General features: G+C 27.5%; 2 protein-coding genes across 4 annotated transcripts; one reads left to right on the top strand and one right to left on the bottom strand.

Annotated features, from left to right (window-relative positions):
• The first annotated feature begins 4,834 nt into the window (after positions 1 to 4,834).
• LOC101513873 (uncharacterized) lies at positions 4,835 to 13,003 on the top strand. 3 transcript variants are annotated; one of them, XM_027337534.2, is made up of 3 exons: positions 9,721 to 9,979; positions 10,214 to 10,616; positions 12,688 to 12,943. In XM_027337534.2, exons 2-3 carry the CDS (start codon positions 10,338 to 10,340, stop codon positions 12,772 to 12,774), a joined length of 366 nt encoding a protein of 121 aa, XP_027193335.1. In that variant the 5' UTR covers positions 9,721 to 9,979; positions 10,214 to 10,337; the 3' UTR covers positions 12,775 to 12,943. The 3 variants fall into 3 exon arrangements, 2 of the variants coding, with proteins under 2 accessions (XP_027193335.1, XP_073220463.1); XM_073364362.1 differs by having other exon boundaries at positions 9,721 to 9,974; XR_012161590.1 differs by lacking the exons at positions 9,721 to 9,979; positions 10,214 to 10,616 and adding an exon at positions 4,835 to 5,159 and having other exon boundaries at positions 12,688 to 13,003.
• Positions 13,004 to 13,405: 402 nt separating this feature from the next.
• LOC101513564 (uncharacterized) lies at positions 13,406 to 16,860 on the bottom strand. The gene is made up of 6 exons (XM_004512748.4): positions 16,503 to 16,860; positions 16,054 to 16,265; positions 15,052 to 15,369; positions 14,830 to 14,904; positions 14,587 to 14,661; positions 13,406 to 14,152 (listed from the first exon to the last, which is right to left on the bottom strand). The coding sequence occupies exons 1-6, from the start codon at positions 16,717 to 16,719 to the stop codon at positions 13,598 to 13,600; spliced, it is 1,452 nt and encodes a 483-aa protein (XP_004512805.1). The 5' UTR covers positions 16,720 to 16,860; the 3' UTR covers positions 13,406 to 13,597.
• Positions 16,861 to 17,626: the final 766 nt, after the last annotated feature.

The raw sequence follows: 17,626 nt of genomic DNA on the forward strand, positions 1-17,626 counted from the left end.
ATAAGTGCAATGCATAGGTAATTCTAATTATAGATGAGATATTTACATGAAATATCTGTTACAAAATATAATAAATATTTAGAAGCATTGAATAGTGAGGAACGAGTTAAGATGCTAGTTAATAAGAATAACATAGTAAAATAATAATTTTATTTGTTTGAATGATTTAATAGCACTAGCACCTTATAAATGCAAAGTACCAAAAAGAAAGTGGTATTGATAGCCAGCAGTGGCAAGCGAGTCTCTCCTTATAACCCGAAATCGTGTCTGAGGCGGCACAAGACAGACACTTGTCGATTCCACCATATTCCCCAATCTCAATATCGCTCCGATACAGAACCCACACGACTTACTTCATAATATAACACACCAATCAAAGGTAGTATTAATTTCTCTTCTTTCATTCTCACCGCCATTTATATAAGAGAAACCTAATTTTGGAGAGAAATTAGATATAAAAAAACACACATCATTAAAATTAAATATCATTTTGTAAATCAAATATGGTAGAAGACTTACAAATGCACACCCATGTATGTATCTATTTTATTATTTCGCCTTTCATCACAAGTATTTAATCCCTTAGGTCTTTTTATATATTGAATATTTTAATCCTCACAAAAATTAGGCTTGATAGATTAGTTAATGATAAAAAAATACAAATTAAAAAGGAAGAACATCTTCATCGATCATCTTTAATCCAGCTAAATCTAAATTCAGTTGTAGCATTTCGACTATTATCGTTATCGACACTGTTAATTACAACATTCTCACTTTTCTCTCTACTCATTAAAAATATTAAATTTTTATCTTTTGTAAAACTCAATTAATAGTAAAAAATAAATAAACGGTGATCTTTATCTTTCAATTATCGAGTTCGATTCCTACGGAAAAAAAAATTATTTCCAAACAAATGCCCTTTATTTTATGGATTACAAACTTATTCGTTAGAATGTGACTTTGGAAAACTTACGATTATGTTTATTTCAAGTTTAAAAAAACTATGCCTAGGAATTTCTTTACTCACATCTTTCTCCCTTCTTATTCCCATGTCAAGGAAGTGGTAATCTTATATTTATATGGGAATAGGGCTGTGCAAAAAATCTGGTTATGAGGCCTAAATCCATAACCAGATCCAAATCCATTTTAAATATTCGGTTAAAATCATATGGTTATAATCCAGTTTATTTATAAACCGGTTGGATAACTACTTATATTTTATATTTGGATTTGGTTTTTATCCACTACCAATATTTTGATAATTTTGAGATTTTATTTCTTGAAAAAAATTTGAAATTTGTTTATTTTTCAAAAAAATATCAGAAAAAAATAAAAACTTTTTTTCTCGAAAAAATCGATTTTTTTAAATAACCGATTTTTAAACTATGAATAAATATTTTTTAAAAAAGATAATCAAATTTTAACCGATTTTAAAATTAAAATTTTCAAAATCGGTTGCTTAATTATAAACCGGTTATTTAACCATAACTAATTTTACAATTAGTTTTATAACCGATTTTAAACCAAATAATGGATTTGGTTATAAATCTAAATCCATATATTAGTTTTAAAATGAATATGGTTTAATTTAAAAAAAAAAAACCAACCATGAACAGCCCTATATAGGAATAAAAGTACCCATAACTTTTCACCCACACATCATTTTAACACTTTTTTTTAACTTTTAAAAATTTATAATTATTAAATTAAATGAATTTTAAAGATTCTTTCACATTTTAATTGTTTACCAAACACGTTAATAGAAATAAAATTATAAGTAATAATATTTCGAGGAATAAGATTCCTAGAAATGTAATTTTAATCCTTGAAACAAACATAAAATCAAAATCGGACAAAATCTCAAGTGAAAATAAATTGGATAATCCAATGCTACATTAGGTGCTAGTGTGAAACTACAACATAATTTTGTTCTTTTTATGTGCGCGAAATTGTGGATCCATCAAAGTATGTAACCGGTATTATAGATAAAAATCATAGCAGTTCGCAACTTTCACAATTTCAAAGGATCTAAAACTACAAATTAAAAGTGGAATTGAAAGGAGAATCTTCGTGATGGAAATTAGTTTAGATGAAGGAAGGTATCTTCTTAGTCGATAAAATATACAAGAATGCATACACCACCTGTTTCCATGTACTCTTTGATCACTTCAATTTATCTCTATATTTCTATTTTTGTCATCTCACCATCCTATTACATACTACCTAACATATATTTACCAACGGATTCTATTTAATTGTTTAAAATTTACATAAATTCTACTAAATTATATTATTTTTATATAAAATTAATGAAATTTATGTGAATTTTAATTAAAATTATGTTGAAAAGCATATATTAAAAATTATATTGTTAGTATTATTCTATAATCTCTCACATATAATTCTTTATTGTTATCTCTTTTGGTGAATAAGTGTCTACCAATTTTTTTCAAAAAAATAACTTATATATATTCTATGTATTTTTGTTTGTTTCAAAGAATTTTGTAAAATTTTGTTCTAAAAAAAATTAGTAGCAAAATCCATTGAAGAGGTATTGCAACTTCAGTCTTTTCGCTATTTTATTATTTGTATTTATCATTACTATAAAACAAAGTGTGTGGATGTGACGTATGTGTGATCTTTTCTTTAATGTTTAACGTACTGAAGCACGCAGCCTTAAAGATACATGTGACTTCCTCCATCTCACAATAAATATTATTTTAACAAAAAAAAAAATCTCATAAAAAATGTTAATTATATTTTGTAATATAAATTTAATTATCTTTTTCTATAATTTTCAAAGTATTATTATAATTTATATTGATAAAAAATAATAGTAAAAAAATTATTTATAATTAAAAAAAAGTAGTTTATAAAACAACTCATCTATTTTTTTTAAATTATTATATTTTTTAATATATATAAAAAATTTAAACGACACTAAGTGTGAGACGAATGAAATAAAAAATTAAAATTTTATTTTAAAAATTATGTATCTGACTATTAAAAAATTTAAAATTATTCATCTAAAACAAATTTTAATTTGGAAAACACTATCAAATTTTTAAGGATATTTGTTAAACATCTTAATATAACAATATTATATTAAAAATTGAGTATGTAATTTTTTAATATTTTAATTTTGTTCTTTTAATGTAAACTTTTTTTTAATGCTAGCTTAACAAATGTCCATAGGGCATTTATTAGTCTTACTCTTTCAATTTTTATAACATGTTTGATTTTTCATTTCTCAATCTAAATATAATATTTAAACGGTAAAAGTGTTTTAACTATTTTGCTTGTGTTACATTAAAATTATATTTGGTGAACTTAATGTTGTCTTAAAACTAAGTTTGAGCAAAAGTATCACCCATGATGCTTTTGCATTTTTCATTTTTTAGATTTCATGATTTATTTCCAATTTATCTTCTACTATAATTTATAATTACAAATACAACTTTGAAAAATATATGTTTATTTAGTAAATACATATTTACAAGTACATTTGATTTATAATCCAAATAAATTTCAATTTATAAAATAATATTTAAATAAAAAAATCAAAAATAAATTCTAAAACAATTTTTTTTATAAAATATATCTACAAATGTTAATCCAAACGCATTCTTAGATTCTTAAACGCATGTGTTAAAAAAATCATTCTTTATTTAATCACCAACCAATGAAAAATTCTAACCTTACTTAAAACTACTTTTTTACACTGGTCAACAGCATGACTCCAACCCCATTCTTTAATCTTAACGATGATGCCTTGTTTTTTAATTCTGAATCTTTTTTCTTTCCAAAAAAACTTATTATAAAACAATACTTTTAATTTTAAACAAATAAAAATAATAATTATTAAATAATTAGATTAGATGAAATAAGAATTTTTAAAATAATGAACATGCCATGTATAAATTAAGTAAATTAGTAAATGTAAAGATGAGTAAGTAACTTATAATGAATATTTATTTTTATTATTCAACATAGTATGTTATTTATATGAAATACATGACGTTTAAGAATTCATATCAATTTTGCTGTACCAAGTGGTAAACTACTTTCATTCCGGTACTACTCACAAAATACTAAAGAAAAATAATATTCCTATTACAACAAAAAAATTGCATGTTAGACTTCATTAATCTTTCATGAATCCTTTATAGTATATTAGTAAAATTAAAACGTAACCATTTAAAATAGTAGTTTTTTGAAAAATCATTACACACTTTCACATAAATGTCAACTCGTCAAATCGTGATCGTCAAATAATAGATTTGTCAAAGTAGTGCTTGAAATTTGAAAAACCATTGCTTCCATTATTTTTCTTTTCAATGTTCTGAAAATTAAATTGAATTCATGGCTAAAAAGCCTAACTAAATTTTTATATTTACTTAAATAAATTATTACTTGAATTGCAGGATTCGATTTGGTAATTAATTGAATTCATGGATGCAGTTACTTAAAATACCCATCCTTTGTAACGGTAAGAACCTTTTTTTCATTTACTTTGATTTTCAAATAAAAAACTCTCTAAATTTTTATATATCTCAAATCCAACTCAATCTCATTTTTTTTTTTTTAATCTCAAATTTACACTAAAAATCACTTTTTCATTCATCAACTTTTAACCATCCAAAGGTAAGTTTTTTATTTTTTATTTATTTATATTTTTTATTGTAGTGTTTATGCTTATGTTTTTTTATTTGTAAAAGTTTGTATTAATATATAATTAGTTTATAATTGTTGTTGCAATTTTAATATGTGGTTAGGGATGGTGGTGGTGGTGGGAGTGGCTCGGGAAAGGATAAAATTGATTCTCTTGGTAGGCTCCTTTAAGCACTACTTCACCATCTGATAATTATCATTTTTTATTTTCATAAACATTTTTTCTTCCTTCATAGCTTCAGAATGCGAGTTTCGTTTGTTGTTGTTCTTCTGTTTGTAAAAAAAAAGTGGATCTAAGCAGCAATTCACTGAAATTATGCTGGTCTTTCAATATCTGCAGGACGCGAATTTTACGGCATATGGCATCTGAATTGAATTTGAATATGAGGAGCGATGGTTATGTGAACGTTAATGATTTGCTAAAGCTGAATTTGAAGACATTTGCTAATACTCCTCTACGGTCCCACACTATTGATGACATTAGGGAGGTCGGTTGATCTAATCTTTTTTCCTGTTTCCACACCTGACACATTCTCATTCCATTTTATATCCTGTTTTAGTTAGATTCTTGTGTTGTGTCTCATTATCTGAGAATCATTTTGATGAAAATATCAAAAACAAATGTATAAAGTAAGTATTGGTGATATTAGCCAGGCTCCAATACGTTGTTTGTTGTTATAAAACATAAATATGATTGCATCGAGTTCGATGACACTGAACATTCAACAATATTTTACTTGTTATCCTTGTTTTGCCTCCTTTGAAGTTTCCTTTCTCACCCCATTCTTAGAGGATAGAAGATTGATTCTTTGATGAATATCTGACTATGGATTAAAAATTTACTCATCCATCCTTTCAGCAACTAAGTCCGCTATAAATTAATAATTAGTAAATTGACCAGGAACATTTACATGTTGGTTATATTGTTGCTGACTTAATCTGCTCATACATTTTATCCTAGTTCTGCCTGTGCCAATGCTGCCTTTGAATAATTATTTGTGCCTATAATGGCCTATTTTTTTCTTAAAAATCAACATGAATGTCATTTTCATTTGTTGGAACATATTTAATGTGTGAGACATACTCTTAATTTGACTAAAGGGAATTGAAATTGATAATGACTTTTGTGAATTTTATTTGAAAATTTGGATGAATTTTTCGAGTTTCTATAAAAATGATATCGACATTTCAAAACATAAAAAATCAAATTGTTTTAAAATTAAATAAATAACTAAATAAAAAAATTACAAAATTATTACTTAAAATTAAATTAATGAATTGTAAGAGATATTATATATATATATATATATATACATATATATATATATATATATATATGACCATTTTTTCCTCCATATATATATATATATATATATAACATCGATTAAAAAGTACATTGCAACCAAAAAAACATTGATTTAAACTTGTAAATTATGCCCTTTTAACCCTAGATTATGTCACGTATCATTAGATAGATAGATTAATAAATGTTGCAAAATTTAAGTTCATGTAAAGTTTTTGTCAAGCTTTCCTTTCTCTAACATTACCTATTTGAGGATTCTCAATTCACAATTAATATGAAATACCACATTGTGAGGCTTGAAATGCAAAATTAATTTGATATACTAGTACTCATATTTAAATGATAAAATTATATTTTATAAAATAATTATATATATTTTTTAAAGTACTAGTAACTTGTAATATTTTAAAAAGTTACAATTTAAAAAATACTAAAAAACTAAATAAGTAACAATAATGAAATAATTTTACATATAAAAAGAATAATTGATTATGACACTACTAAATAAACAATTTAAAATATTAAAAAATATGATATATTTATATATATAAATGACAAAAATACTAATCTAAAAAAATTATATTTTATTTGTTAAAAAATAAATAAAATTTGTACATTGGTTAAAATGTTCCAATATTAATCTATTTTAAAAAATTTAGATTATATAAAATAGCAAAATTGTTGTGAAACTACTGGTTGATCAACATGGCAAATGATAAGAGGAAGAGTGGTAATAGAAGTGCTATAGAAATGACAAATTTAATTTCTTTCAAATGAAGCTATGATGACCTTGTTGTATTTTTTTTTCTTCATATTCGAGCTGTATATCCACTTCCATTCCCTAAACCTTGATTATTTCTGGTAAATTAACCAACTTTACACACTATTCGTCCAAAAAAAAAAAGAATAACTAACTCCACTCAGTTCCTTATATATATAAATATATACACGTAGTTAATTCATGTTATGATCCTTGGAAAATCTAGTCATGTCGTATCCAACAGTAATATTTTTAGTAGATAGCTGGATTGGTGATTTATAAGACAACACAAAAGTGTCAAAGATTTCTAGGATTCAAACAGAAAAATTAACATAACTACTAAAATTTTAATATTTGTTTATAAAAAAAGTATTATCTCTATTTATTTTTTAATTGTGATTTTAAGATATGTAAACATATTATACAAACCATAAATTTGGATATAACATGGAATTTTTTTACAAAACAACCATGAATACTACTTTCAACCTTGAAAATGAAAAATAGAAAAGTTTAAAATAAAAAATAAAAAAAAGACCAGCCCTTAAATACGTAGTTAATGTTAGGACCATCTTAGATAAGCCTTAAAATAAACGGTAGAGTATACTATTGTAAATAAGAGACTATTCCACCGAACAATTTTTTTAAAAAAAAAGTAATGATGCATTAATATTAAGTAGCTGCATCATATCTAGCTTCCATTTGTATACACGATATAGCTCGTGAAGCATTGGGATCTTGATTGTGATAGTTGTAGCATTTTGCTATTTTCATCAAAAATCAAAACCTGAACAAATAAGTGTATATATATATATTAGGTATCAAAGAAGTACATGATCATGAACATACTACACAGTACGCACACGTACACTCTCCTCACCTCATTAAGGCAATTATGGGTTGGTGAGGCTTCATCATGTTCATGTATAGTTGTATTCTATAATCTATATCACACCACGTGGCCCTCCAATGGTTTGTTCTTATCAACTATATGTCAACCTTTTCTATAAAAGTATATTCCATACGTGTCAACGTATATAATCGCCACAATTTCTACTGATCATATCTCCTAAAACTAACGAAATAATTCCTTCTAAGCGAATTATATTACATTACGCATGATACAATATTAAAAAAGTAGTTGATAACATTTAAAATATAAGTTTTGTTTTATAAGGTTAAGAAACGAAATAAATCTATAAACCATAATTTCTGTTTGATAGTATTATTTATAAATTTATAATTTATATAGTGTAATTTTATAGACTAATTACAGTAATTTCTTATTTTTCTCTTTCAATATCTTTATTATTGTAATTAATATCCTTTTTACCTTTTATTATTTATTTATTTAATTAAAATTAATAAATTTAAAAAATTTAAAATAATTTGATAAATAATAATTTAAATTAAATAATTTATTTAATAATTTAAACAAAACACACAAGCTAAATAAATACAAAATATATCAAATTAATAAATAATTTATTTATTATAATTTTAAATTTAAACTAATTTATTTATTATAATTTTAATTTAAATTAAATAATTTATTTTATTTTAAGGACACTTGAGCTTTTTTTGAGTTTATTTAAGTTTTTGTTAAAAAAAATCACACATAGTGACAAATTAATTATTTTTGAAATGATTATTACCATTTATATAGCTTGAAAATTAGTATAAATATTTAATAGTCAAATAACAAGTATGTAATAGTTGGGGCGAGAATATACCAAATAAATCAATAATGATTTATATTTAGTCTGCAATAGACTCAAGCTAAATCAAACTTTTTTATTCTAAGTCAAATCAATGTTTTTTTAAAATCTTAATTAGATAAAATAAAAAAAACGTTAAACTACATACTATTGGAAAAGCCTATTAGATCTACAAAGTTTGGATTGTTTAATTAAATATACATAATTTTGTATTTCCTATTATTATCAAAATACGTAAGACTCATATCTTACAAAGTCTAACTTCAATCTAGTCTATTTTCATCATTCATTCACCTCTAGTAATAGTTATTAACAAAGTCGATTGTTGAATTGTACAACTAGCTCAATATCGCATGCTCAAATTGGTGAGTGCTCCAAATTTTATAATTTTTTATAATATAATAAAAAGAAGATGAATTATAAAATTACAACATTTTAAGTTTATTCTTTGATTTTTTTCACTCTAATATCTATTTTGATTTTATAGACATTTTTTAGAAACTCAAATATCATTTTATATTATAAAAATAACTTTAAAATAAAGACTAAAAATGAATAATTTTTTTTCTTCATAAACTAAAAAATTGATAACTTTTTATAGGAATTATAATTATAATTTATTCCTTTTTTTGCTGAACATTCCTTTTCTACTTTCAATAAAGAGATCTTCGATTGAAATTTTGCCTGAATGTGTTCATTTGTAATGTATTATGTACTGTAACAATGAGTTTATTTGGATAAATAATTTAAGTGGTTATTTTATAAACGCTTATACACTTGCATATGGGACTGTTTGTGCTAATTTGGTTGAACAAGCTAACCAATCTTGTTGTATATTTATTTTATTTGTAATATGCGCAACTGTGGAAGACTAATTCTTTAAGTCTACAATGGAGGCAAAATTATCTCTTCAGATTTTGAACTCTCATCAAGTGCTCATTGGTAAAATCTATTTAATTTTCAGATTTAAAATTTGTTTTCAGTTTTCAAAACTAAAAATGTATTTCATAAACTTGGTTTAAAAAAAAACTGTTTTGAATTATTTTTAAACTAAAAAATAAAAAATAATAATACTTGATATAAAAAAACAGATATTTCTGGATTACAGTATTTAATAAAATATTAATTCAAAATTGAAAAACAAAAACAAAATCCAAGAAGGAAAAGTATTTTAATTTAAAGTTTAAATTTCTAAATTTTTCCAAGTGTAGTTAGTTAGTGTGGGTATTATTTATGTTGCCGTTCAAGTGTTTACAGTGAGTAAAACGACGTGTCGTCCATAGTGGTGAAGGGTTTTGTTTGCGAGAGATAAGAAGATAGGATCCATTTGAGGAGGAGAGGATTTACAGTTTGGTAAATTTGTGTAAAAGAAAGAGAAAGAGAAAATCGTCCCCATCGAAAAGCAAGTTGAACCTTGCATCACTGAATCCCAGCTCTGTCACTTAGTCGAAACACACTCGAAAAAGTCGAAACCAAACCCTTGTGTTACTTTCTTCATCACTTCACTTCCCTTCACTTTTAGGTCAGGTCAGTTACTCTTTCTTTCTTTCTTTCTTTCTTTCTTTCTTCCCTCAAAATCAAAACACTCTACAAATTTAAAAAATACAATTGAATACTATATATATAATTTTGCTATGGCCTAAAGTGTCTGACCCATAACTAAAAGGTTTAATGTATATATAATCAATTTTTCATATACTTTCAGTTTGTACTTGGTTTTGGTTTCTTATTATCCACATGTATCCAAATCTAACCTAATAGGTCTACCCTTCTATAATCCTTGCACTTGCAATTGAATTGAAGAAAGAAAAAATATTTTTACATTTGTGTAAATTTTATCAACATCATAGCACAACAAAAAACCTCAATTTAGCAACAACAAAAAATGGCGGTAGAAGAGCACAACAATGAATGGCCACCAACAGGGGCTCCACTTGACCTTCACAGAGACGAACATTGGACCAATTTTGATAGCTCAGTCAATGCTGTTTCCTTTGGGTTTGTAGCAACTGCTATTCTCATTTCAATGTTCTTAGTCATGGCTATTTTTGAAAGATGTCTTAGACCCATTTCACCGATTATGTCTCCGGCCGGTCGCCGGAGCCATCCTAACGTTGAGTCTCAGATGGGTTCCAACGGCAAGCTTTCTCACCCATCACCAAAAGTAAGTAATCACTAAAAATTCTATCTTTTTTTCTTCCTTTCTACTTTGGTTTCACAAAGCTTCAATGTGAAGAAGCCTTCATTTTTTAGTGCCAAGAATGGTTTCTTTTTGGATGCTACTATTTTCGATTATTTTTTCTTTTACTTTTTAACTGTAAGATTTGTGTTTCTAGTTTTACTAACAATACGTTTTGTTGGTTGTTTTGATTTCTGATTAAGTTATTATCTGACTTAAAAAAAAGTTTTTTTTTTTGTCTGATTTTGTTGCTCTTTAAACCTTTTGCTGACAAATAGTATATGTTTCTTCTCTCAGAATGCTAGATCTGGATTTTTCTTTTCATTCTGAAAATTAGTTTATAGTTTTTCTTTTCCAATTCAATCTGTTTTTGTTCTGTGTCTTCTTCATCATCTTTATGCATAACTTTGATTTCCCTTTGGAGAGTTTCTGTGCATTTTGAGTCATAGTTTTCCATTAGTGGTCTCCCTAGTTGCTAATAGCAATAGGATGTTGTTTTTCTTATCTCTAATGGCCCAAACCTTCAATTTTGTATGCATTTTTTTCTTTTGTACAATAACATGTATTAATACTTTCTTTCCTAATTAATTCCTAACTTTCCTTTGAATAGAAGTTAAAGGCTAGAACACCTATTAGATCTGTATTTAGCAACGACTCATTAATTTATAGCTTTTCCACACCCTATTACTCATTAATTTAGATTGGAATTTGGAAAATGAACTTAATTAATAGCTTTTCCACACCCTATTACTAGTATTTTTTTCATTTGCACGTTCTGTTACCAATCTTCATCATAATTTATGATCAAACTGTAATTGTCTTTCAAATTTTATGAGATGAAAATGGGGTGGTCCATCCAGTGGTCCTCCTTGTAAACTTTCTACTAAACAAATCGGTCCCTCACCATAAAACTTAATAGTTATTTGTCTCTTGCATATATAATTGTATATACCCTCACTAATACGGCATATAATATATACTATGTTCTATGTATATGAGCATCAAACATGGTTAGTGATGCATGTGCCAATGAATTAAGACCGTGCTTATTTTCCATTCCATGTCCCAAACTCTGAATGCTAGCTAGTACTCTTTCTTAGCAGCTGGCAGCTGCATGTGGCAATGTTTATAATTATTTTTGTACGGAAAAATAGAAATTATGAGTTATTTTATAAAGTTATCTATAGTTAATAGTATGAGAAAAATAAATTTATTAAATTAAAAGAAAAAAAGAGTAATAAATAATAAATAGTATGATAAGAAAAGAAATATTAATGTTTCATTGTAAATTGTAATTATAAAACGACATAAAATTTAGAAGAAATAAAGTAGGGTAATACTATTTTAGTTAACAAATGCATGTAACTTTTTTTGGGACGATACACATGTATGTTCCAAAATATTTTTGAATTTATGTTTTAATATTAAAAATTAGATTTTTAATAAAAAAAATTAAAAATTCAAAAAGAGCCATCATTTATTTTAATTGTAAATAACATAAATAACATAAAAAAGAGTCAAACACTAATAGCACTATAATTTAAGGGATGAATTTGCAAATTCAATAAATATAATTAATCATCCAAATTATTGTTGTTCAATTTGTGTAGAAAAAACACCCGTGATACTTTGTTTCACATGAGATGATTCATATCCAATCTGACCCTTCGGTAAACAAGTATCGATAATTTCATCACAAAGAGGGCTAGCTGACACTTGTGCATGTGGCTCTTAATATTTAAGCAGTGTTTTTAAAATAGGACCGGCCGGTTGAATCGGGAACTGACTAGTCTACCGGTTGGGTCAACCACTATTAATTCTTAGTCAGTTGGTTGAACCACAGTTTTCATTTTTTTCAAAAATAATTTTTTTTATTAGTCATCCGGTTCAATCCTCGGTCTGGTATTTAAAACATAGTCTCCAGGGTATTTATAAAAATTAATTCGAGAATCAAACTTATGTAGGTATATAATTATTTTTACCCCTAGCTAGACAAAATATGCCTTGGCCAATTTGTATTATTGATATTTGTATGATAAATTCTGTCTTTGAACAGATTTGGGAGCTAAACTCCAATGGGACCCTTGTAAATAGTTACTCAGGTCTTTGTGCAACAGTGAATTACGTAGAAGGTGAACTTTAGTGCATATGTCCCACGTTTTATAACTAGTATTTGTTGGAGCTGTATAATTTTTCTTTCTTGTCTTTATTACTCATAATGCAAATTGGAGTAATCAAGCGGTGGAACACATGTTTATGATAATGTACAGATTTAAATAAGTTAATACAAACTAGTCAAACAATATACAACACATGCTTCATGAGATTGTTCAATATTGGAAAATCACTAGACTTTGAGTTGGATTCCTATACATTTCTTACAGAAAAATTATTTTATTTTTAATTAAAAAAACCAACACAGTACACTACCAAATAACACTTTATGCTCACACAAGTAAAATTTGAAAAAGAGTGATACAAGTAAAATTAGTACCAACAGTTAGCAATTTCTGCTCACACATACTATAACTTAGCTTCTCAATATTTGGAACCATTCCATTAAAGTAAAGATTTTGCTACATTTGTCTCCAACTCAGAACCCCACATTTTAATATTTTGGAGATCTTAAGTAAATCTCACCAATACATTTGTCTCTAAGCTAACAACACCTTTGAAAGTGCTTATAAAAAAAGAAAGAAAACAACACCTTTGAAAATGGTATTAAATAGAGACCCTATCAAGTTTCCTAGATTAAGAAGTTTGAGAGTAGGAAATGTATCAAACCCATCAAATTGAATAAAAATAGATATCTAATAAGTTACACAAAAATGTCACAAAACTGAAAGAAAAAAAAAGGCATATGGGTACACTGACCTCCCTATAGTGAAAGTTATCCTCTTGGACATACAAACATACATTGCCTGTCTAGTGTAATGGTTAGCGACAGGAACATCTACCGATGAAGTCTAAACATATTTTCCTCTGTATTTAGGCTTTGGATCCTTACTCTTGTAATCGCCATCCTCCATTAACTGAGCATGATCAATTGGACTGAAAACTGCAGAATGAAGATTACCCTCTTCTAGCCACTTAACATGGTTCTCCCTAAATTCAGCGTGTTTTAACCTAGCTGCCTCGTTTATTTCCTCTGTGTAAGGACCTGTTTTGACCATTGTCAGTAATACCCTGCAATACCGTGAACTTAGGATCTGCTCGGAAGAAGAAATCAGTTTGAAACACGGATGCTCCGGGAAATGGTTATGTGCAGACTCTTCTTCTCTCAATATAGGATAGAAAAACACAAGCCTGCCCCCCATTACAAGCATCTTGGCAGCAAGATCAAGTAAATCGTGTACACACTCAACTAAACTGTAAGGTGCAGTTGATGGTATGTGATCTGTTCTTTTGTCATCAGGAACAATGTAAGGTTCTACAGCCCCCTTTAGTAGCTTTCTACCACCAGATTTGCGTCCACCGGCTCGTACTCCATAAGGAGGGTCACATATTATCGCATCAAATACCTTATAAACAGCAAAGTTCAAAAATAATTCAAATATAACGAATAAACTTGCATCCATTCAATTTATTTTTGCACTTCACAGTTCACACGCAAATTTTTGCTTATAAACAAGATTAGAGATAATGCCCTCTGTTATCTTCCTAAATACAGTACATATCAACTGGTAGCAAAACTTCCACAATTTACAAGTAAGTTAAATAACAGAAAGCCAGAATCAGCAACACAATTACTGAAAAGCAAGTAATAAACAACAAAACATGTTTATTACCTTTGATAATTTTTAGTTCGAACAGGCAGAAAACAATTGTTGATATGGAAAAATCTTAACTTGTGTGTCGAGACATACAGAATGATAGATGCTCTCCTTTTGTATTGGAATACAAATTTACAAACAAAAAAACAAACAAGAATTTTTTTTTTTTCTCCAAGAATTACCTCTTTTAGCCCAGGACGCCACGGAGGAAGGTTGTTGTCAGCTCTTAAAAGACCAACTGGCATTTGCAATCCATACTGCAAAATTTACAGCATAATAAGTTTATCAGAATGGGATACATATCTCGATGTATGCTTTATTTAAGAAAATTTAGTCTATAACATTATAAGTGGTGCTAAATTCCAACTATACAAACAATTTTTATACTGGCATAAAACAAGTGTAAGAATGTTTGGTACAATTACCTGCTTAAAATTACTCCAAACATTACAGTCAGGACCACGTCCATCACGTACAACCCTAATGTCAATGTCAGCACCCTGAACAATTTAGATAAGTTCTTGTTAAAGAAAATCATCTGCATACATATTGACACGAATTTTCCTAATCGAAATCAAATGTAAGAATGTAACAGAAGGATGGGTTGGAAAATAAAAAAACAGAAGTAGAAAGAAGGAGAAGCAGACCATGGTCATTGCTCCAAAATGAGCTGCTGCAACAAGAATACTTCCAGTTCCAACAAAAGGGTCATAAACTAGTTTACCAGGAGTAGCCAATGCTTGGTTGGCCATTAGAAAGGCTATTTCAGCATCCATGGCTGTTGGTCCAAGATAATTACGGCTTTTCAACTGGTATGTGGGTAAGAGCTTCCTATCAGCACCACCGATTTCACGAGCAAAGAAGATTCTCTTTTGGGCAACTGGAGGAAGACCATTACTAGTTTCACAGTTATCAACTTCTATTAGCCAGAAGTTGTGATCTGGGTTTCTCAAATTTACCCGTCCCTGCAAACAAAGTCACCAAACAATGATCGATAAGAAATACATTCTTGCATAAGTATGAGTTTTTCAAACAGCATAATAAATAACGAGAAATTTCATTTATTGTAATGCTTCTAATTTCAAAAAGGGACTCTATGGCCATATTAAATGAAAACAAACGAGGAGAGCAAGATGCACAGAGGAAGAAAAAAATAATTAAATAGTAATTGACAAATTAGAAACTTCAAAAAGCTTGATGAAAATTAACCTGCAAAATCCTGGTACATATTGTTGAAAATTCAGTTGACACTACCAACATAATTTTGGCAAACAAAGGGGAAGAATCATAGAAAGCACATAATTCCGGCAACTCTTCACAGAAGTTATAATGTAGATTTCAACATGCACAGCCCAAATCAAAAAATATTGTTTCCTATGAAATGTCAGTGAATAGAAATGACTCAAATTTCATTTTCAATAATTATACTCAACCTACAGATCTACCAAAACCCAAAACACTAAAAATGTCCCTTTGCACCACAAAACATCAAAAGTAAGCATAAAGTCAGTAGTTTCCTCCATACAAGGAAGTATCCCAAGTTTCACAGCATTGTCCCACTACTACATAGGAGTGAACTAACAGTCTCCTCAATCATAATTTTCCATGCTAAGAGTATCAATACAAAAAATCAGATTAAAGACACATACCTTAAAAGGGATATAAGAAAGCCCTTGAATAAGTTCCTTTTGCTCTTGGAGACTAATGACCCTCCCAAAAGTGTCAACAGTAATCCTGAAAGTACTGTTAGATTCCAAGTATGGTAACTTTCCCTCATCAGGGTAACTCAATAAAGAAACCTTCAACTCCTCATAGCTACCCCCTTCACCCCATAGTTCATACATTCCCTTCACAAGTATACCTACATAAACATAATTGCCACCCCACATAAAAAAAATAAAAATTTAAACAAACCCACCAAACAAAAAATTAAAAATTTAAACAAACAAAAAAAAAATTAAAAATTTAAGCAAACCCACAATTTTTTTTTAAAATTTAAACAAACCCAGAAAATAAAAATGAAAAGCAATTGAAGGACTAAGATAAAACAATTATAAACAAGAATAAAAATGAAGAAAAAGAGAAAGTGAAAACTAACTTCGGTTGGCAATGCTACGAGCAATATGTTCAGAAGGGAGATTGACTAAATGAAAAGGAGAATCAGGGTGATGATGGAGAGGGACCTTCCATTGCAATTGGGAATAAACGTCATCGTTTTGGTTGTCCCTAAAAGCTCCAAAAAGTTGTGCTAAAGATTCAACTTCGGGTTTTCTGTAATCCAATAATCTGTGGTAGAAAACGCAGAGATACCACATGGTTTTGTATCTGTTTCGGAAATAAAAGAAACAAGTTTGAAGTTGAAGAGCACAGAGAAAATGGTGATACTCCTAAACGGCTAAACCCTGCACAAACCCTCGCCTGAACTGTAATTATTTTGTTTTCCCTGATCATGTCTTCAAATTAACCCTCTAGCCGTTGGATAATATATGTCACAATAATATGGATGGTAGAGATTCATAATTCGCCTGGGATTATTAGGCTTTCAGCGAAATACTTTTTTTAATTAATTATTATGGAAACCATTTTTTAATACAGAAAAAAAAATGACACTCTTTTAATCTCCATTTAAGGAGAATCTTTGTAAAAAAAAATTATATTGGAGTCTTAACTTAACTATTCTTGTTTTTTCCAAAGAAAGTTTAGATAAATTAGATTTTAGTGTTTTATTTAAGTTAAAATAAATTTTAATATTTAAAAAAATATTAATAAAGATATTTAATAAATCATTTACTGAAAACATCATTAAATATTTTAATATTAAAAAAGAATATTAACAAAGATATTTATATAAACACTCTAAATAAATCATCACATTGATAATGAAATTTGAAATTTTAACTATTTATTTTTTGTATATTTTCTGGCATTTACATATTTTTGTTATCAATCATCATCTTATTTTTAATTTCAGTTATTTTTAATTTAAAAAAATTGAAATGAGTTTTTTACTTTCAAATTTTTGGGTGTAACTCCCGAAAATTTCAAAAATGAAATTTCCGGTATTGAATTTGATTATCGAAAATTTGATTCCTCCTGAAATTTTCAATAAATAAATTTTTGGAACGAAACTCACTTTTCCATAAAAGACAAATTGTAGGGTATAAGACAACTTTTTTATTTTTTCAATTTTATTAAGGATATTTTGAAATTTCAAACATAAAT

This window comes from Cicer arietinum, chromosome 8, assembly GCF_000331145.2.
Source record: "Cicer arietinum cultivar CDC Frontier isolate Library 1 chromosome 8, Cicar.CDCFrontier_v2.0, whole genome shotgun sequence".
Classification (NCBI taxonomy): domain Eukaryota; kingdom Viridiplantae; phylum Streptophyta; class Magnoliopsida; order Fabales; family Fabaceae; genus Cicer; species Cicer arietinum.